Source organism: Pyrgilauda ruficollis, unplaced genomic scaffold (genome assembly GCF_017590135.1).
Source record: "Pyrgilauda ruficollis isolate IOZ18807 unplaced genomic scaffold, ASM1759013v1 scaffold54, whole genome shotgun sequence".
NCBI classification, from domain to species: domain Eukaryota; kingdom Metazoa; phylum Chordata; class Aves; order Passeriformes; family Passeridae; genus Pyrgilauda; species Pyrgilauda ruficollis.
In genome coordinates this window covers 8562075-8584376 of record NW_024527044.1, presented here as the reverse complement: position 1 = coordinate 8584376, position 22302 = coordinate 8562075, and the positions used below count along the sequence as shown (strand labels likewise).

At 46.9% G+C, this 22302-nt stretch overlaps 1 protein-coding gene across 1 annotated transcript in view; it reads right to left on the bottom strand.

Moving 5' to 3' along the window:
- Positions 1-5895: 5895 nt before the first annotated feature.
- Positions 5896-22302, bottom strand: part of KIF13B (kinesin family member 13B) — a 126591-nt gene continuing 110184 nt past the window's right edge. Inside the window, exons 39-41 of the mRNA XM_041480858.1 lie at positions 15047-15109; positions 12614-13586; positions 5896-10239 (exon numbers count right to left, since the gene is read on the bottom strand). Of these exons, the coding sequence (XP_041336792.1) occupies positions 9953-10239; positions 12614-13586; positions 15047-15109 (1323 nt within the window). The 3' untranslated portion in view covers positions 5896-9952. The remainder of the gene's footprint in view (positions 10240-12613; positions 13587-15046; positions 15110-22302) is intronic.

Genomic DNA, 22302 nt, shown 5'->3' with positions numbered 1-22302 from the left:
AAGCAGGAGGATACCTGCAGTACTTCTTTCATTTTAGTTTTTTTTTTTCTTAGTGTCGATTTAAAAAGTGCCTAAGTGAGGAACAGGACTCCAGAGTGAGCTGGAGGAATAGGATTAGACCTCATTTCCCTCTTAAGAAAAGAGCCCTCCCTGCATCCCTCCACCCATCTCTCCAGTGAGTCTGGAGCCCAGCAGAATCCAGCTGGAAAAACTTCCCTGTTCTTTCCTCGTGTTGCCCCCCTTGGTTCTCAGTCTTTTGGGGGGATCTCATTCCTCAGCCAAACATCTGCAATCTCTGATCTGGGGTGGATGGCAAAGAGGATGGAATTCAGTAGGAAACTGCCTCTTGGATTGCAGATAAAAAGAGCTCTGTTTGATAAAACATCCACCTCTGGAAAAGCAGGTCTGGGTGGAAAAAGCTGATGTGCTTCTTTAATCGCCTCCTTTGGAATCACAGAATGGTTTAGGTTGGAAAGAACTTTAAAAAACCACCCCTTGGCATGGGCATGGACACCTTCCACTAGCCCTGGGTGCTCCAAGCCTTGTCCAACCTGGCCTGGAACATTTCCAGGGATGGGGCAGCCAGAACCCCTCTGGAATCCCAAAGGCAGTTTCTTCCTATATTCTTAATTATTTCTAGATTTATCATAGTGGCACCTGCTACACATTTTGTCCAAATAACCCTAACTATTGGCAGGTGGTTATAATTTTGTAAAGGTGAGAATTTTATGTGGGTTTAAAGAATAAAGGTATCAGTGATAGTTTAAAATATTTAATTAAAGGAGGATTTCTTCTGACCACAGTGAGAGGAGGTAACAGAACACTATGAAGGAGTTTTAGTACCACTTAAGGGTTCAGCAAATGAAAGCAATCCGTGTGTAGATGTTTTATTTTTCATTAGCAACAAAATGTTTTCATTCTGACAACATCTGAGGTGGGAAGGCCTGGGAAAGGACTGTTGGCAAGGAAAAGCTGTGAGGGCATCTCTGCAGAAACTCAGCCTCTGGGGAGTGGATGGGTGTTGACAGAAGCAGTGATCCTGTGGGAATCCATTGCTGGGGTCCTGATGGAAATCAGGACATTTCCTGATGGAAATCCACTGTTGGTGGAGCCTGTGGCACACACAGACCTTGGCCCTGCTCCGAGATGCCTTTTGGAAGTGATTTTTTCCCTGAGAAGTGCTTGTCGCTGGCAGTGGATGTTGGTGACAGCAGTGGGTGCTGTAGCTGAGCGTTCCAAACCCAGGGGTGAGGGCACGGTGGAACAACCTCAGAGCCACAAAGAACAGCCAAACCCCAGCCAAGGCCGGGGAGGTTCTCACATCCAGATTCTGTCTTGACTTTGTCCCACCGTGCCCTCAACCCAGGAGCTGGTGCCAGCCGTGCTCCCCCTGTCTGGGATGGCTCCAGCTGCCTCCTGTCCCTTCTCTGTCACCAGATACATCCGTGACACCCGAGACGAGCCGTGTCCCATCCCTGCCCTGTCCGTTCCTCCGTCCCAGCCGGCTGCTGGCTTGCCCCAGCTGGGCCCTGTGTCTCATCTGCTGTAGGTGTCCTGCCTACCTCAAGAGGTAACCATGGGATCCTGGAGCGGTGTGGTCACCCTCTGGTCAGTTTTCCATGAGCACTAGCGCACACTCACACTCACACTCACACTGGAATGTATATTCTCCTCCCCCCCAGCCCCCAAATAACCTCTTGACCTGATCCTTGCTGTAGCCACCACCAACTCCTCTTGCAAATTGGATGCTGCTTTAAATGTGAAAACAAATGTTCAAGAAGCTATAAAACCTGAATGAAAGCTAAAGCTGAATTTATAAAAGCCTTGTTGCATATGAGCCAAAAGTGCAAAAAGCTCTATATAATGAACTAACCTGCCACTCATATAAATATAAATATATATAAATATATTAAAATCAGACTGTTCTACAAAATTGTGTATTTGTATTTTTGTGTACGTACAATTTTCTGCTAAGCAGAAGGAGGATGTAGTATAGGATGATGTGAGAAGAGATTTTGTTTAATCATATTTCTTTGTTACTTATTTTTGTTAACATCCAGATGCCTGTCTTTGTCTTATGTGTATGACACTGTTCCAAAGGTGCAGTATCCCTCTCCTGCCGTGTGTCCGACCTCCTTCCTCCACAGGGAGAGTCAGGTGATTCCCCTCATCATCATCATCCTCACCATCATCATCATCATCATCCCCTTCAGATCCTCCCTGGTCTTGATCTTAAGGGCTGCTCGTTCAGCTGAAAGATGAGATGTTTCATTTCCAGGCTCCTTTTCATGGTGAAGTTGAATATTCATGTTCTGGTTGACTCCTCTGCTCGTAGTTGTTCCCTAAACACGTTTCCATGGTCTGCTGCTGCTCCTCAGCCTGACACTTTGGGGGAAAAAAACCGGATTGGATAGGTTGGGAGGGAGGATGAGCAGATCCTCGTGGTGGGAAGCTGGGGTGGTCCCAGGGGTGAACCTCAGTCCCACCCCACGGGGGATGGAGGAAGCACCTCCTGTTCCCCGTGCTGGCTGCTCCTGGGGGCTTGGCTGTCAGGAAGGAGGGCTGGGGAGCTGATGGGCTGTAACTCTCCCTGTGCCCCCTCAGGAACATCCACCCCAGCACCCCTGGTGGCTTTGGGGCACTTTGGCTCTTTGCTTTGGGAAGGTTGGAGCAGCCTTGGGAGGGGCCCATGTGTTCAGATGCCCTTGCAGTGACGGCGCTGAGTGTTGAGAAGAACATTCCAAACTCTTCTCCCAGTCACTGCCTTGACCTGCAAGGTGCTGATGGCTCCCTGTGAGGAGAAAAGGAACAGTGTAGGAAACCTTGGTGTGCTTGGGAATTGTTATTTATCCATCACAGAGAACTGTCCAGGGAAGCAAAGGGCCAAAGGAGACTGGATAGAACAGGATGTAATGGAGTAATTGATGGGAAGCTTGGGGCAGGAGATGATGGAATTTCACCTTCAGTCCCACCACAGCCCCTTGAGGAAACTGGTCCAGCCTCCACCCCAAATGCAGGTGAGGGTCAATATCCATCACACCTTCCCCTGGCAGCAGCTGCTGTGAAAAGGAACCATCAACCTCTCCCCTTGTGCCCCTTTTTTTTTTTTACAATTTAATCCCTGTCTTTGTCAGAGCTGACCCGCGGCCGGGGGAGAGTGATACTGCACCTTTCTACGTAGGGCTCATATTTATAACAATGTGTAATGACTGTAGCAAAAGTCCTTGTTTCTGTATGTGAATGGACAGAGAAACAAGTGCTCTATTGTATTGATTAAAATAGTTCAAATGAGTCCTGTATCATTGTATCTCCTATTCTGGATTAGTGCCTTTTGGACAGTAGACTGTTCTGTAATTAAAATGTAGTATAACTGCTTTTTTGTACAGTTTTGTTTTAATAAAACTTTTTTTTAATTTGTGTTTATTTTAGTATTGTACCTATTAGAAAATAAAAACGTATAACTCAACACTGACCCTTTTCTTCTGTCATCCTTTTTGTGCAGGGCTTGTCTGAGACCTAAAATGTGTCCTGAGAATGAAGAGAATGTAGAAAATTTGGATTTATTTGGGGGGAAAAGGGATTCTTTGTGCCCTCTGGAAGGGATGAATGTGGTGGATTTGGAGCAGTGGAATCACTTGGAATGTGAGCCCTGGGCTGACTCCAGAGACCTTTTGGAGCTCTTTGCACTCAAAGGAGATGTTGAGAGTGGAGTTTTCCCTCCTTTGGCTGGGGTTGTGTTGGTCACAGCTACAAGTGCTGGTCATACAAAGGTGGTGTGTCCTTGGGGATGGAGCCCTTCCCTCTGGGAACCTCCCCCTCCAGGCTCCTGGAGCCTCAGGAAGGGCCCTGTGAGCCCCATCCCAGCCACAAAAGTCTCCTGCTGAAGCAGCTGAAGGTCTGCAGGGAGCAGACCTTGGGTGACAAAACCAGAAGATGCTGAATTATTGAGTACAGGGGTGGTTTGAGGAGCCCCAGGCAGGAGGGGCTGTGGCTGCCCTTTGGTCCTGGCCTGCTTGGGCTGAGCAGCCTGGGGGGGTCCCAGAGAGGGTTTATGGGGTGGCTGGGGGGGGAAAAGTTCCTCAGAGTGGGAAGAAATTCCTGCAGGTGCTGTGGAAGCTGAGCCAGGTGGCAGAGAAGACACAAAGTCACAGGAATTGATTTATTCAGTGAAATGGTGCCCAGGTCCTGCCATCCTGGTTAAAATCAGGATGTGCAGCTGTGGTTGGGGGGTTTGCTCAGGATGGACACCCCAAAACGGAGGGAGGCAACTCTGGAGGGGTGTAGATGATGAATAATGAACTTCAGGGGTGGAAACACGTTTCAGGCTGCCCCTTGTGCCTCTCAGACATCAAAGAAGGGGATAAAATTTATCTTAACCCTCCCCATCATCAGCTGCTGTGTTTGCAGAGGGAATTTTCTGGAGGGAGGAGGCTGGAGATCATGGAATCCCAGAATGGTTTGGGATGGAAGGGACCTCAGAGCTCATCCAGTCCCACCCCTTGCCATGGGCAGGGACATCTTCCACTACCCCAGGGTGCTCTAATCTCCATCCAGTCTGGCCTTGGACACTTCCAGGGATGGGCAAAACACTTCTAGGGGTGTCTGTTGCAACACCTGGGATGCTGGATGAAGCCCACTCCCTCCTTCACAGCTGAAAACCAGGAATAAAGAAAAGCTCCATTTGGAGATGTTTTAAAAAACACAAGAGGAATAAATCCTCATCGGAGGTCTGTGCTTTGCAAAGAAGCTGCATTTCCAGCCCTTTGTGTCTGCTTTGGTGGGAAACCAGATTGATCAGGGAAAAACCAATAATTTCTCACAGGTTGGTGTCCAAAGGTGAGCAAAACCCCCTTGGAAATGAGCCCAGCTCGTGGCAGGGCAGCTCCTCTCTCCACTCAGGGTGAAGCCCAGGGGCTGCTGCCTCCCATGGCAAAGTGTTTGAAGCCAAGTGAGGCTGATAGAAGCAGCGTTAATTTGAAGGAAAACGGGGGGAAAAAAGGTGTTCTTTGTTAGTTTTGGAGGTTTTTTAAAATTATTTTCCTGCTCTTTTTGATGGGAGCCTTTTCAAGCCAGCTTTGGCTGCAGAACAGAACGTGGCAGCGTGGGGAAGGTGCCACAGCCACCTTCCGGGAAGAGCGAGGTTTCAACAAAGTGATGCTGCTTCAAACAGCTCCTGTGTTTCAGCCAAAGAGGGTTTTTTTTCTTTCAGAAGGTAAAACATAAAAGGGAAGTGGCTTTAAAGAAAAAAAAAAAAAAGCTGTTTTCGTGTGCTGATTGCAAGACAGTGCTGATAAAAATATCCTTTGCTCGCTGAGTTTCAGTGGGGATGGGGGGGATCAACATGGTGTTTGTCACTTTAGAAAAAAGCCAAGATAAGCTGAAAAACTACAGAAAATAATCCCAGTCAAACCCTGCCTGTTGTTTCCAACATGAAGCTGCATTTGGGAGAGAAATGGTGCTAAAGAGAAAGGAAATGATTTGGCTCAGGCTGGGGCTTTCAAGGACACAATGAAATGTTGAGGGGGGATCACCCCAAGGCCTTGGCAGGGTTGGTTGTGGCAGTTCCCTGAGGCACCGAGCTCCCTACAGACCAACCTGGAGCAAGGCAGAGAAGTCCTTGGGAATCCTCCTCTCACCGTGGGTATTAGGAAACAATGCTTCCCCAAAAGGGTGGTGAGGCACTGCCACAGCTGCCCAGGGAATGCTGGAATCACATCCCCAAGAGGGATTTAAAAGCCCTGTGGATGTGGCACTTGGGGACATGGGTCAGTGGTGGCCTTGGCAGTGCTGGGGAACCACTGGAATTAATTTTGGAAGCTTTTCCAACGTAAACTATTCCCATTCTAAACATTTTGGTGCCACTAACTGGAACAACAAAGCACAGACGTCCCGGCTCTAAAGAAGACGTTTATTCAGGTCCTGCAGGCGGCATCGCACGTATGATACAATATTACAGTCATTTAGTATGGTACAGAAATAATTAAAAACTTTACAGCTCATTACAAAGTCTCTTTGGATTGCAGCTCATTTAAAGTACACGGAGCCCCTGCAGAGTCTGACCCTGGCAGGGCCACACAAGCTGGGAGCGGCTCCCAGGGAACCCAACGGGATCGCGGTTTGGGAACGGTGGAGAGGGCAGAAACCAAAGATGGATACGGGAGATGGAGGAACAAGACACTTGATCGTGACCCCACTCGAGGTGTTGTGAAGTGTGACCGGCCCACGCCATTCCTCACCCCCTCATTCCCTAAAATCCAGGCACCCCGAGGCTGCCCAGCCCCGGGATAAGGCACTGGGAAAACGAAATGTTGTGCAAAGAACCGGAGGAACCGGCGGTGGGACAACGGGAGCATCGCCATGGACAGGGCTGGACAACGCCCAGGCCCTGCTCAGGTGGGGTTCCACCGCTGTGGGGAGCAATGAGGGGGCTCTGCCTTTGTAGGAGAGCACGGGGGTGCTGAACCTTCCACCCCAACCACGGACAGACCCCTCTGTTCAAGGACCTGGGCGGTGTCACCACACAGAATTCGCTTCTGTTCGTTTTCCTCAACTCAACAACATCATGGAACAGCAAAGGGCCAAAACCTCGGGGTGAACAGGCTTGATTTTGGACACGGAGATCAAAACACCTCAAGAGCTGAACCTAACACAGGAAAAAGGTGTGGCTTGGCTTGAGAAAACACCAAAAAGTCCCTGTGAGCAGCCTCCCCTTGGCTGGCTTGGTGCCACAGACACCCATGGGAGGAGGGACCCCCAGCCCTGCAAACACAGGGGCGATGGAGCCTTTCCAACCCACCAACACCATTTTCCAAGAATCTGAGACCCACCCACATTTCAGGGACACAGCCAGCAGGACTGAACCCCTGAGAGACACCAGAGGAGATGAGACACTCCATACAAATGACACCCTCCTGCATTAAATATTCTTCTTCCCTGTATAAAGTGCATGAAAATCTTGGAAAAATCTGCATAGCTATTCACAGACCAGCCTCAGTGCTGGGCGGTTCCAGTTAAGAGCACCTCCTCCTTTAGGCTGAGAGTAGAGCTAATATTATCAGTAAAAAATAGATATTATTACCTCCATGATGATTTTTACCTCTTTTCTGGTTAGTTGGCTTAGCTGGGATGAAGTGACAGATGGCTTTGAGTAGAGGAATGTGCACTCACTGTGCCAAAAATTTGAAAAACTTCTTTAGAAAACACCTCACATGCCCAGGAAAGCTGTGAGGGAGCAGGAGAGAATCAGGGAATCCTCCAGGAACACCCTCGTGGCCAAATTTGATGTTTTTGGCTTTCTGGAGCTTGTGCTGCATCGGGGTGGTTTTAGGGTGCAATATCAAGACAGGTTTTGTTTCCAAAGTCAGAGGAAATGGTGAAAACCAAGAGAGCTCTGAGCAAGGTCCTCCCTCCATGAAGGCACCACAGGCTCCTCGTGCCAGCAGATTCCTGGAACCATCCCAGCCCTACTGAACAGATTTGCTTCCAGGACCAGTTATCCCAGAGGAGGGACATCCCATAGTTACCCCAGCAGGTGTGGGCTGCTCAAAGCACCCCTCACACCCCTCTCTGTGGTTCTGCAACACAACTGAGGGTGGGAGGAGAGGGAATCCTGGCCGGGTCAGTCGGATCAGCCTCCGGCCACGTGTCCCAGGTGTGCAAACACCAAAGCACAGCCAGGGCTGGAGCCCAAACAGGCCAGAGGAGTTTATAACCAGCAGCAGAAACAGGGAACCACCAACCCAGCTCCTTCTGCTCCTGCCCTTCTCTCCTGCAGCCTGGACACCTTTCCCTGGGGAAATCCTGGATTCCCAGACAGCAGCACAAGAAAAGAGGCTTCAAAAGGACTTGGAGGTTCCTCCCTTTGCATCTCCCCCAAAGGGGCCAATGAGCAAACATGGAGGGGTTTTAAAGACATCCCTAAATCCAAGTATCTGAAATGCTGAGACTAAAAACACAAACTCTGGGGAGGGGCTGCTTCACACCAGCTTCTTCCGGCAGCGCATCAGAACAAAGTGCAATTAAAAACACGGTCAGGGTGGAGTTCAGAGAACCAACAAGGCAGTGTAAGAGGCATCAAATTAATCAGTGGGTGGTCTTTCATTGGCAAGACTCCTCAGACCCCAAAACGAAGAGTTTCACTGTATGGGTTGTGTTCATAAAACCGGTTTTCATTTTAAAACCCGGGATTTCAGCATCAGAATTCTTTATTACCAAATTCCTCCCCCATCGTGGGTTGGATGGACAGGAGCTTCGTGCAAAGGGAAAAAGAGGGAAAACTGTACACTAAAAATATCTTTAAAAAGCTGCTCTGTACATTTTATATTAAGATTTCTTGAGGAAAATTTAGGAAACACTGAAACTACTTACACCAAGCTGGAAGGATACACAACCCCTGGCAGTTCTACGCAGGCTGCATCGGAACCCAGCCCGCTTATTTCTGCTACAGATTAGTTTCTATTTTAATTTTATTCCTTCTGCATAAATGATATTAATTACAGTAAATCAGCATAATTATCTCCTTCACTAAGCATCCCTATCTCCTTTGATACCAATGGAGCTTTCCTTTGGACCTCGGAACCAGATGTTTAAGGCACTTGGATACCCACGGGCAGCGACTGGAGAGATATTAAAGTTTGATCATTAATTTAGCATCCTAAATAGTCCCCACGTAGCTAAAACATCTATTGCTCAGGCTGTCCAATCCCCCCGTGATGACTAAACAAGATATAAACAGCTCAGGATAGAAAAATCTGTGGCTTTTCAGGATTTGACAGGAAAACAAGCGTCGGCCGATCCGTGTGTGGACACACGGACAGGGATACATCCCCTGTGCCACAGGCAGATAAAAACCAGCCACAAATAAAATCAAGTTTTCTAAAAGCCAGCCCAAACCTCCCCCTTTCCAAGAGAGAGGCTGGTTCTGGGGATGACAGAGGCACCTCCTCTTTGGATCGGCGCTCGGGATGGTGCTGGGAGAGCTCCTCTGTGCAGGGGGGTGATTGTAAAGCGCAAACATTTCATGCTTTAAAAGAATAAATAAAAATAAATAGACTGGATTGATCCTGTTACGAGGACAGAGACACCCTGCTTGGCAAAATTCTGAGTCTCCAAAGGCTGGGTGGGAATGGGGAAGCACTTCAGTGCTGACACCTCTGTGAAAATCCTCTTGGCCCACAGGGAGGAACCAAGGAGAAGGTCCTGCCACTCTAGGGCAAGTGAGAGAGGGGATCTTGTCATGGTGAGAGCAAAGATTAAATGGATCAAAAATCAAAAATCGGACAGAGCTGGCCATGGGCTTTCTCCCATTCCCAACAAACCAGCGGGGAAGGTCACACTGCTTTCCACACGAGAGTGGGATAACGGGGCAGTGATCCAAACAGGCACTGGTCCCAGCCACATAACCCAAGGGCTGCTGCTTCTTTAAATAAAGGGACTTTGGGGGTTCTTTATCTCCAAACAAAGTTCTACTTTCACTTTTCTGCCCGTCTGGAATCATTCCCACCTTGCCCTTTCACGGCGGATTACACGATACTGACACAGCTCTTACGGAATTACAACAGAGCTGTTACTATGGGGAGGTTCTTCAGGAACTGCCCTGCACTTCCAGGGAAGCACTGGTGCCTGGGGAGGATTTTGTGGCTGTTGGGAGTCTGTGGTTTGACCAATTTTCCTCTAAAAGGAGGAAGAGAAGGAGCTCATTACACCCACCCAGCGCCGCACGCCGGCCCCGGCTGCCGTCGGTTGCCCCCGGAGGCGTCAGGATTTGGGACAGGAAACGAAGGATCCAGCACCACGACGAGGCAAAGAATTATCATGTCAATCACCCAGAGCAGAGAGAACAAACCCTTCATTAGTGTTTGCCACCAACTGGAAGTTGGGACGGTTGCTTTCGCTTCCCGAAGCCGCCGGCTCCCCCGGCCGCGTCCCAGGGCGTTTGCTGGGCTGGGATCTCTCAGTTTGCCCAGGATTTCCTGTTCTCCGCGTTTTTCTGGCTCTTCTCCAGTCTCAGCGTGGATCCTCCTTCTGCCTTGGCCAGGGCTGTGAGGGAGGCCAGGTTGGAGGCTGACCCGGAGAAGTTCCCGCTCCTCCTGTTCTCCGGCGCTCCCTGCAGCCTCAGGCCGGAGCTGCGGCGCCGCGCCGGGCCCGTGGCCCTCCTCACCCTGCCCGGCTTCACCAGCAATCCATAGCCCGGGTTACACCTGAAATACTGCTTCCCCCCGATGGAGCCGTCGTTCTTGCCTGGGACAAGAGAATCAGGGAGTCACAGACTGGTTTGGGATGGGTTAAATCCAACCCAGCACCTTCTGCTGTCCCTGGGTGCTCCAAGGCCCAGCCTGGCCTTGGACACTTCCAGGGATGTGGCAGCCACAGGTTCTCTGGGTAACCTGTGCCACCCCTCACAGGGAAGGGTATTTTCCTACAAAATGGGTTTTATTCTGTGCAGATTGTGCTACTGCACCCAGAGAAGGAGGCAAGGAAAAAAGTGCTGAGAGGGAGAACAGCTGGTCCCTAAAAATACACCATGGAGGTAAAACTTCCCTGCTGAACCCCAGCAAGGCCGCTGCATGGAGAGTGACTCTGAACGGGACACTCCACCTTGTCCTTCCTTCCCACCTGCTCTATAATTTCTCCAAAAGTGATAAATAATCACTTCTATTACCAAAGTAACAGGAAGGAACAAAAAGCAGACATTTAAAAGAGCTTTTGGCTTTCTGAGTTGATGTTTGAAGTTGAGGATTGTCACTTTTGACATGTCATAAACCCTCCACAGAACAGGAAGGATAATTTCTCTACACTGGTGCTGTTGAGATCTTTCTATTTCTCATTTTATATCATTTAGAATTCTCAGGGAAACTGTTCAGGGATTGCTCCCATCCATAAAGGGAAGGTGGAAAAGTCCAACAGCTCTTTAAATGACATAAAGTCACCCCTTTGGCTTTTGGGGTGCTTCCTTTTCATTTCCACTATCAGCACGTTGGGTCCAATGTATCCTCACGTGGCCAGGACTTGGATTTCCATGTCCTTGGAGTTCTGTCCCTGTTTGCAGTGTGACAAAGACACCCTCTGTGACCACCTTCCCCAAATGAAGCTCTAGATGTGCCATGTTCCAACAAATCAGGATCTTATTCCTTGTGGAAACAGAAAGGGGGGCGGGGGGGAAATTCCAGCAACATCAGCAGCTGAGTCCTCAGCAGGCTAAAAATCTCCTGAGTTTTCCATGGAAGCTGCTGCTTACTGGGATGTTACAGAATCAGCACTGGAGCAGCCTGAAAGAGGGAAGGTGACATTCCAAAATTGAAATGAATCTGTAAATATATATATATATTTATTTTTTTTTAATTTTTTTTTAAATGAGGCACAAATCCAGGACTGAGGAACTACTACAGCTTGCAAAAGGATTGAGAGTTCCAGTTTGACTTCCAGGATGGAAAACTCCAGAGAGTTTTCTGAAAGCAGCTGGGAAGTCACTGCCCAGTTCAGCTCTGATGAGGACCTGGTGGGGCACAGGGAGATTTGGGAGCTCTGGATCCTGGACAGTGTTCTGCTGGATGAACTGATTCACACCCCAGCCTGGGAATGCTGCACTGGCTAAAAGGATTGGAATAAGGAGTTTTTCATGCCCTGGGTAACCCAAATTCTCTCTCTTACTGTACCTCTCCTGAATTTTCCACTGGCACTCCCTGACTTCCCCCAGTCCTGCCTGCTCTGGACAGGAAAGGGGTTGGGAAGCTTGGACTCCAGCAGGGATCAATCCCAGCCATCATCTTCCTCTCCTCTTGTGCTGGAGACACCCCATTCCCACATCAAGAGCACAGCAACAGCAGCAGCCTCCCCAGGAACTGCACCCTGTTTCCAAAAAAAATCCTGGAAACTCTGAATTCTGGGAGTTCCACTGTACAGGTAAGAGTCAGGCAGGGATGACAAATGAGATGGTGAAAGAAACCTCAAATTTTCTGTATGACCTGGTAGTCAGGGGATGGTAATTTCCTACTGCTTTTCACATATATATATACATACAAACTATATATATATATACACACTATATATATATACATACTGTGTATATATATATATATACATACACACACTATATATATACACACACACACAGAAATAGTATTTTGCCATTTTAAAGCTTACTTTAAAATAAAATCCTCTTACCTCTTAATACCTATTAAGAGACTTTGCAACTCATTTAGCCTAAATGTCCCTTTGAGCTAAATCCCACGACTCCTGTTGTGCTTTGAACACCCTTATCCTCACAGCAGAAGCCCAGAAAAGAATCCTACGGACACAAGGCCTGTCTCCTGCAACTACTGCTTGGAAAAGGAATCCTGATTCCTACTTCCAGTGTAAGAAGCCAAAGAAATGACTGAAAAGGGACAGTCAGGCATGGTTTGGGTTGGGATCTCAAAGGGGTTGGGAATGAGAGCAGGTTTGGAAAGAGATGACAGCAGGGAAGACCTTTTACATTTCCCTTTTCTAAATGCCTCCTGCAATGAGCAATAAACCCCCCAGTGGGTAATAAACCCCCCAAAAAAGCAGCTTTAGGATGAGCTCTGCCAGCTGGGACACGCCAGCTGCTTCCCACCTGATCCAGGGGATGTTTTACCTGAAGGCAAATCCAGCTCCACACCAACCCACGTTCCTTCCTGGAAGTCTGTGGGCCCGATGTACCTAACAGTGCCCGTCTTATTGGTGCCAACTGTGACATATTCTCCCTCTTTCAGCCACTCAGGAATTTCATTGGCATCTTCAGAGTCAGAAATCACCTCCAGTTTTTCCTCTGCTGTCTCTGACCCGTTGTGGTTCAGTCCACGGGCACTGGAGGTGCTCTTTTCTTCTTCTTGCTGCTCTTCTGTGCCCAGGGAACTCGTGGGGTCTGCTCCCAGCATGCTGGTAAAGGATCTCAGCTCTGATGTTTTCACCTTCTGGATTTTGAAGGGGGAGGCTGCAGCGCTGGGCTGGTCGGGATGAGCTTTGGGAAACCCCAGCTCTGAAGCTCCAGTAGATGTTTCCTTTTTCCTGGCTGGTCCTGTTGACTCCACTGATTGTTTGGATATTGACTCCTTTGGAGTGGAGGTAGAGAGAAGAGGTTTTGCATCAGTGGCTGCAGAGGCATCGTTCCCCTGCTCGCTGGGACAAGGAGAAGTGCAAGACTTCCCATTCACTTCGGGGCTGTCCCTCGGCCTGGGGGGAGCACTTGGAAGGCTGAAGGTGGGGGGATTCTCCCTCTTTGTGGCCAGAGAGCTCTCAGGAGCTCTGTCCTGCACATCAGAAGGGACCTGAGCCACTGCAGGAGCAGGGGAGTCACTCCCTGCAGGTGTTGGACCTCCCGGCTGAGCCACGGTGTCGCTTCCCGCTGCCAGGGCCTCGGAGAGGGTGGCTGTGGAGACACTGTGGGAAAAATACCCACTGGAGGCTTCACTCAGGGGGCTTGGAGGTCCCTCCTGGCAGTCCTGGGGCTGGGTGTCCCCTGTGGGCTGCTGCAAAGGCACTTTGGGTGTCTTCTCCAGACTCTTGTCCACCTCAGGCGTCTGTGCCACAGTTTCCAGTGGCTGCTTTGCTGCTTCCTCTTGGTTCATCTGAAGCACAGGGGGAGAGAGGGGCTGTGTTATCCTGAATATCTGGGCTAAAAGCACAGATCCCAGACCTCTGGCAAGCAGCAAGGCTTTGAGCTTATATAAATCCCTGTGTAGCTGCCATCTCCAGAAGATGGAAGCTGATCCCAAGTCAGTGGGAGGATTGTCAGCTCGCTCCCTTCCATTAATAAGGGAAGTGTCAACCCCAAGAAATACGCTCCCCCATATTTACTGAAGAATTATTTATATTACAGGAGTGGTCATTTGCTGTTTGAACAGCAGGATTTATATGGAATGGGAACCAGCTGTGATCCATAAGTCTCTCACAGTTATTTGGCTTAACTCTCTGGGTGGATAAATCATCCCCCTGCACCTAAACTGTCATTTCTGTCCCCATTTCCAAATGCCATTCCCACCTCAGAGCCACCAGCACCTCACACTTCCAGAGGATGAAATTAACTGCACCTCATGAGATTAACAGCCCATTTCAGTGATGTATTTCTTGGCTGTAAAGTTTACTAAATCTGATAGATCAATATCTTTTGCCAGCACATGTACTCTAAAAGATTAGGATGTCTCTAAATCTCTTTGGGAAGGAGGGAGCTGGGAGAGTGCTAATAGGAAGGGGGGGTGGAGAAAGAGGTTGGAGAAGGGCAGATTTGAACAATTCCTGTCTCAGGTGAACATTTATGTTTATTATTCACAATTTTGCGATTTCTCCCATCTAGTGGATGAGTGTCCCAAACTACAGGATTTTCAGCTTATTCCCAAAATGCCTTTTCCACTGGAAACTTAAGCAGCATTTGAAGAAAGAGGGATTTGACTGGATTACTAGAATTTCAGAACCAAAGGTTTGCTATTGCTAAGTAAAATGTAATACAAAAAAAAAAAGTTTTTTTAAAAAGTATTTCAGCAGATTAAAAACATATTGTTCACTTTTCTATGGCAAGGGTGGTGTCCATGTGGACTCAGGAGCTTTGCTCTTTCTCTGCATTTTCCCTTTGGATAACACAGGTTTTCTAAGACAATAAAAGCACAGTGGGAGGAAGGTGATGTGCTGCTCAGGAGACTGAAGTTCTTCTGGAAAATGGGAGATCACAGGCTCTATTTTCTCTCCAGCTTAGCAAGAGTTTTTCCATGTTATCATGGCAAAATGGGGAATTAAGCTCCACACTTAGAATAGCCACATCCTGCTTATAGACACTGTCAGAGCCCAGAAATTTTCCTTTTAAAGCAGCAAACCAGCTAAATTTCAGCTAATTATCTGCTAATGCTTTCAAATATCAAAGTGTAACCAGGAATAGGAGAGGAGGTTTTACCAGGACCTAAAACACCCAGCAGAATTTCACTGTCTCACAGCGAGGCAGCAGCACAAGTGCAACAGGTTTGAAGCAGCTGAGGTTTTGGCCACCTCTGGCAGGGGAATATAAAAATTGTATCCTCACAACCTGGGATGTGCTCACCTGTTTTATCCTTGCAGCACTGGCCTCCAGACTGGCTGACTGAACCATAATTCGTGGGACAGCCTGGGGGGAGAGAAATGGAAAAGAATCATTCAATGAAAGGATTAAGTATTGGCAAACTGGTAAATGTTAAAGCTTGCATTTGAAATTTTGGTCATGAAAGGATGGAAAACTAAACTTTCAGTACACGAAATGGAGTTTGTCAAAAAGAGAGGGAGAGAGGCTTTTTACACAGGCAGAGGGGAATGGTTTTAAGCTCAAAAAGATTTAGGTTAGATATTAGGATAGAATTCTTCCCTGTGAAGGTGGGGAGGCCCTTGCACAGGTTTCCCAGAGAAGCTGTGGCTGCCCTTGCATCCCTGGAAATGTTCAAAAACCACCTGGATGTGGCACTTGAGGACATGGACTGCTCCTGACCATGGAGGTGGTGCTGGATTTGAAGATCTTCGAGGCCCCTTCCAACTTTAAGGATCTATGGTTTGATCTCCAGAACTCTTTATCCTTTTCCAGTCTCTAAATTCAGTTTGGATCTGAGCATTATTGGCTTTAACACAAAAAGGAAGGCAGAATCCAGGTCTGTGCATCCCCTTTTCCAGGAGGACATTCCCACTGCCTGCGGGACAAGCAGGCACTGACAATAAATGGCCTTCACTTGCTCCATATTCAGGTTTTTATGTTGCAGATTTGAAATAATCCCTCTCCTGGGACCAGAGCAGCACATTGTGACACCTGATATAAATCTGAGGTTATGCTGTTGGCTTGGGCTGTCACACAGCAGGGGAAGGAGCCACCAGATCAGTGCAGAACCTCGGGAAAGGGAAGCATGAAGAGAAGGAGAACGGAGAAAAAGGCAGAAAAATCTCTTTAGCACTGTTAAATAATGCACTGCAAGGGCAGGTTCAGACTTTGAGGAGCAGAGCTCCTTAAGGGAGACACATTACATAATTTGGGAGCTGCCTGCTTTTATTATTATTTTTTCCCCCAAGGATTTCTGTACAAACACACAGGCAGTGCTCAGCTCCCAGACAAGTGATTCCCAGAACTCAGCACTGAAATCTTCCAGCTGAAGAGTGAGGAACCTTCTCTTGCATCCCTTCTAAGCCCAGTAAAGCAGGAATATGACTGATCTTACCCTCAAGAGGAAGAAACATGGGAGAGAAGAACAGCTTTTATTTATACAGAGATTGTGCCAGGCATTAAAAGACCTAGGTGCTTCAAGGTAGAAAATAAGAAGACAAAAAATGGACAAAACCCCAGCAGGGTCACCAAATAAATTTTTTGAAGACATTAAAGCTCCAGTTCAATAAAAGGAAGCAGGAGAGGAGGGGTTTTGGCTTGTTCCTAAACCTGCTAAATGAAAATTCACCACTGGAATGGGGTTCAGAGCAAACTGGCTCTGTTCTGGGTGCACAGGTTTGTGCATTTTGAGATCCTCACTGGGTCAGGACCTGGGGCTCCAGGAAGCAGATGGATGAGAATAAACCAATGAAGAAACCCTGCAAAGTTTAGGTTTTATAAAATTTGTCCAGCCTTATTATCCAGAAATAAGCACTCGGAATAAGGAGAAGTATTTAAAGCAGTTAAATCAGTTCCTTTGATTCTCTTTTCTCCCTTTAAAACAAATAAATAGTGTTTGTTTGGGTTTTTTATCTCTCCAAAACCTCCAGTCTTACAGCCTGCAAATCCACAAAAATCTAAAAATCCAGTTGGCATCACACAGCAAAAGAAAGAAAACCATTAGGCTTTAATCACTCCTCATCAAGTTCCTCTCCTGAAAGGATGACAGATCTCCAAACTACAGAAACTTTGCCAAGCAAGGTTTAGAAATACAGGGAGAAAAAAGCAATTCTGAAGGGTGGCACTTCCCAGCTTTGGTGCTGACAAGAAGCAGCTGGGCAGGAACCCCCTCAGAGGGCACCACAGCAGACCTGTGGGATGAAATGCAGTCAAATTCCTTGGGGAGAGTGCACCCTGAAAACAAAGTGTTGGGACTATCTGGGAAGACACTGCTGGATGAAAAATATTTCTGCATCCAGAGCCAAATTCTATCATTAAATGTTTGTAGGCAGTGGCTGCTAAACTTGATGTATCTATTTATCCACGAGCCTTTTACAGTGATGGATTCTGGCAGAATTTCTTCAACCAAGCTGACAAAACACAGAGTGAGGGAGAACATGAAAGCTTTTCACTTTAAAGCATCTTTGATTGTCTTCTCCTAAGAGCTGCTGCTCTGTGCAGGGAGATGGTGAGGATGTAAAAAGCTGGACGTGGCCCAGAAGAGGAGACTAAAGGGGCCCCATGAGAGCTGGAGAGGGACTGGGGACAAGGGATGGAGGGACAGGACACAGGGAACGGCTTCAAACTAAGAAAGTGGAGATTTGGATGGGATATTGGGAAGGAATTGTTGGCTGTGGGGGAGAGGAGGCCCTGGCACAGGGTGCCCAGAGAAGCTGTGGCTGCCCCTGGATCCCTGGAAGTGTCCAAGGCCAGGTTGGACGGGGCTTGGAGCAACCTGGGATGGTGGGAGGTGCCCCATGGCAGAGGGGTGGAACTGGGTGAGCTTTAGGGTCCCTTCCAACCCAAACCATTCCAGGATTCCACGGTGACTCTATGAATCTTTGATCCTTTTTTTGACATTTTCTGCTCACTGAGAGGTCACTTTGCACAATCTCTGAGGTGACCAAAGGAGAGCCCAACCTGTCACACTGGTGAGCTTGAAGAGGAAAAGCATTTGTGTGTCTCTCCCCAGTTACAGAGGCACCAATATTAATCCTGAATGACCATTTTTTCATCCCATATATTCCACATCTATATAATGGCCACCTCTTCAAAGAGCTCAGCAAAACACATTTGGCACTTCTGTGTCATTAAGCACTTTGTGAAATGCCTCTGGCAGCAGTGACTGATGCCTTCAGTGCAAAGCCTTTGATTTCGTGTCACTTGGATGAAAATCCCTCAGCATTAACACCCAATATGCAGAAAGTTCAGTGGCATTTAGGAGAACAAATCAAGCCAGTGTAGCCAAGAATTGCCCTGTGAATGCCACGAGTGGCTTAGACAAGGTTGATACAATCCTAAAGGGATTTTATCCCAAACTTCCACTGTTCTTTTTGCTTTGCCATCCCCAGACAGGAGGGGCTGAGCCCAAGGAGCCTCCCACTGACAGTGTTATGGTCCCATCACTATTTAACAACAGCTGCTGGGAACTTCTGCAGCAGAACAGAGATTTAAATTCATTAAACAGAGATTTAAATCAGTCTGGAGCACTCAGGATACAATACTTCCACGAGGTGTGCATGGGAATGCAGGGAGAATTCCAAATTCCCTAGGACACAGCCCAAAAGAAAAGATTCCATTTTTAAAAGGTACTCCCCTGCCCCAACAATATTCCTCTTGAAAATGATTTTAGAATTGATTGCCAAGTCATTAATCACTCAAATACAGAATCTCCCACCTTCCACAAGGAGATCTGAAATTCAGTGCAAGTTAATTTGTTGGGGTTTTTTTGGTGTTTGCTCATTTTCTTCTCTAAACACACTCTGTATTTAAATATTAACCCAAACAACCCCCTCTTATTGCACAGTCTCTAGGTGAAATGTTTCAGCCTGTAATAAGAAATCAGAATTCCCCACTTCTAGTACAATTTATGCAAAATTAACCCCAACATTTCGCATGCAGCTCAATTACTTCATTTCTAGGTCCTGGCAGATTAACAGAGTAATTCATACCCATTTTTAAGTTAGTTTACAAAGGAATTCGAGTGTTTTGAAACTACCAAAGCCAGTTTTCCACACTCATTCTCATCAAAAACTATTTGTATTTGAGGATGACAGGGAAAACCGAGCTCAGAAAGAAATCAAAACACCAAAAACTGAGAGACAAGGAGACACACGAGCTCTGCTGTGGAGCTCTGCTGACTGCAGCATCCAAATGATTTTTCACTTGAAACTCTGAAGAAAAAAAAAAAAGCCTTCAAGATGTTAAAGAAGGTTCTCTGAGGCCACATTATTTACATTTGATTAAGGAATGTCAGTTCTAGCAATTATACTGTGCACCAGGCCCATCCATGAAACTGTTATTTTTTAATGGACTGCCAGAAAAGGGGTTTTGTCTATTGAGAAAGCCTTTCATTAACTGCATTTCATTAGTTTTTAAGATTAATTTCCATGTCTGCATCAGAAGGTGGAAGGGAAACAATTGACAGCTGCCCTCTCCATGTGGCTACACCATAAAGCAAAAATGAATTATATGGAAATTCAAAGAGTTTATCTTTTTTTTTATTTTATTTTAAACAAATCTGACTCAAGATCTCTCTCTCAAGCCATGTGCTAACAAAAAGACATCTGAGCATCCAAAAAGATTCTTGGATAGGAAGGTGACCAAAATCTACTCACCAAACTGGCCACAGGAATTTCCTTCTGCCACAGCAATGACAAAAACCCAGAAACTGGAATTGAGTATGTCCATTTTTAATGTCAGCACCCAGTGATGCCCTGAAATGTGATTACACAGGCAGTTCCTGGAGAGCCACGGGGTCACAGGGGAAAAGAACAGGAATTCTGCTTGGTGCACACTGGGAAAACCTCAGCATGTGAATAAAAAAGAGAAGTTTCAATTCCTACATAATATAATTGAGCACAGACAGATGAAACTCTGCTTCTCCCTCCACCTGCATATTTTACACAAAGATTTTAAGCTTCTCCTCATCAGCAGGGAGGGTCAGAAGACTCCAAATCTTGCACTCTGTGGTTCTCAGCTTTTTCAAGAATAGGCTGGGAAAATAAAAAGCAATTCCAGCCATCGAGAAAGGTTTAAATTGTTGGTTTTTAAATTTTTTTTTTTATTTACAGACTACTAGCAATTAATTTAAAGGCAGCAGATAAAGGAGAAAATAGGCATTTTCTAACTTTAAAGTATATAAACAGCTTCATCAGAACCCAATCTTTTAGGTACATAAACAGCTTCATCGGAAGCCGTTCTGCGAGTTACATAAAGAATCCTATTATGCCAAATTAATTCAATCTAACTAATTAGAGAGCAGGAAGTTCTTTCAATTATTTTATGTGCTGTCTGAGAAACACACTTGAATACGAGAGCAGATTTCATTAATTGCGGTTCATTATTCTCCAGATTAGTTACTAAACTTGCAGCAGAAGGTCAAAGACAGCAATTTTGTTCACTGCCACCACCTTGACTGGGACGTCTCTGCCTTTTTTTTTGTTGTTTTTGAAGCACAAGCAACCACTCCAAACCAGGGGAGATCACTTTGTACAGGTAATTTTGTGTGGGTTCGCCCACTTTAACGTTGATGCCGCTCCAAGCAATGGGCAGGACTGAAATAAAAAGCTGCTGAAATAATTTTAAAAGTGTATTTTTATAATTACTGATCAGAGCTGATCTCCTTTTTTACCAGCACAGGGTCAGAGATTTGGTACCACAGCCACTTGGAATAGTCATGGTGAACTTAACTTCAGCTCCAAACATGGGAAAAGGTTCAGTCCTGTTCCTTTGAAATTTGCTTTTCATGAAATCATGGAATATCCTCAGCTGGCAGGGACCCACAGAGATCACTCAGTGCAACCCCTGGCCCTGCACAGAGACCCCAACAATCCCACCCTGTGCACCCCTGTGAGCATTGCCCAAACCCTGCTGGAGCTCTGGCAGCCTTGGGAATGTCACCATTCCCTGGGGAGCTGTTCCAGTGCCTGACACCCTCTGGGGGAAGAACCATTTCCCAAAATCCAACCTGAATCTCCCCATATCTCAACTCCCAGCCAGGAAAGGATGATTCAGATCCTTCCATCCCCTTTGTCGTTTCTATTCCTGAACTCTGCTCTCCCAAATTATTGTTTACAGCAACAGAACTCCAGCAGTTCCCAGTTAAGGGTCAGATTCCTTTGCATTTAAAGCTAAAAAAGTCCTTTAGGCTCTGCCTCTCCCTTACAGGTTTTTAGTTTACTAAAAACACTTCTCCCACCTTGCACGTTCATTGATATCCCCTGCCACTGTGCACTGAAATTTCCTTTTCCCACAGCCCTAGAGGTGCTGCTCTGTATTCCCTGGGGCTGAGAAAGATCTCAGAAAAATTATCAGAGATGAATTTTGGTGTCCCCTCTGTGGCACAGTTTCTCCAGCTCCACAGGAGCTCCTGGCTGCCTGCCCAGAGTGACCCCCTGAGCCCCCTGTCCCTCAGCCATCCATCACCACCCCCAGCTTAACTCCTCTGCCCACATTTGCATCCTCAGGCCATTAGAAAGAAGCAGCACTGGAGATTATGGGATGGGATGGGATGGGATATTGATAATCTTCAAAAGCCAGACTCGCTGCAAAGGCACCTTTTTATTTTTGTGCTGCACAGAAGAAGCTGGAGCTGATTCTGGGGCAATTCCTTCTGGGTTTTTTCTCTCTTCTGTGCATCTTTCCTTAGGATTAGGAAAAGGTTTTCTCCCCAGAGGGTGCTGGGGCACTGGAAGAGCTCTCCAGGGAATGGTGACATTCCCAAAGCTGCCAGAGCTTCAGGAATGTTTGGACAACACTGTCAGGGACAAGCTGGGATTGTTGGGATATCTGTTCAGGGCCAGGGGCTGGATCAATGATCTCTGTGGATCTCTCCACCTCGGGATATTCCACAATTCCCTGGGACTGCTGACAGCAGTGAAGAAGCCCCATTTCCCTAGGGATGGAGCTGCAAGGAATTTGTAAAACCCCTCAAACCAGGGAGGCACATTGCAATACAGCTGATTTGTTCCATTGTAAAACCTGGAAGTAGAGAATAATTCTAACATTTCATTACATGACACAGATCCACTGGCCATGGAAACCCTGGGCTGCTCTCCAGTGCACGCACTGAAGCATCACCTACTCCTCTTATTTTTTAAAAGACAGAGCATTAATAGCATTTCCCCTCCTATTAAAAATCACTGAGATCATGACCTGGTTGCCTTTCCATAGTAATCCATACCATAAACTAAAATCTCATTGAGGAGATGTCTCTGCAGTTTAAAACTTGATTTCTAGAGAAATCATCCACGACTGATCTTGAACAGGAAAGGAGTGGGAACAGGTGGTTAGACTAGAGGCAGGAAATTAGGCCTCGTTCCTCCTCTCAGCTCTCACTGATTCACTGAGGATTCAAGAAGGTGTGAAAGGCTCTCACTGCAATTGTAAGAGCACCTATTTGCATCTTTCCATACCCAAATACCTTTAAAGAAAGTCACCACCTTCATTTTAATTCTCTGCAGTTCATAGATGATGGG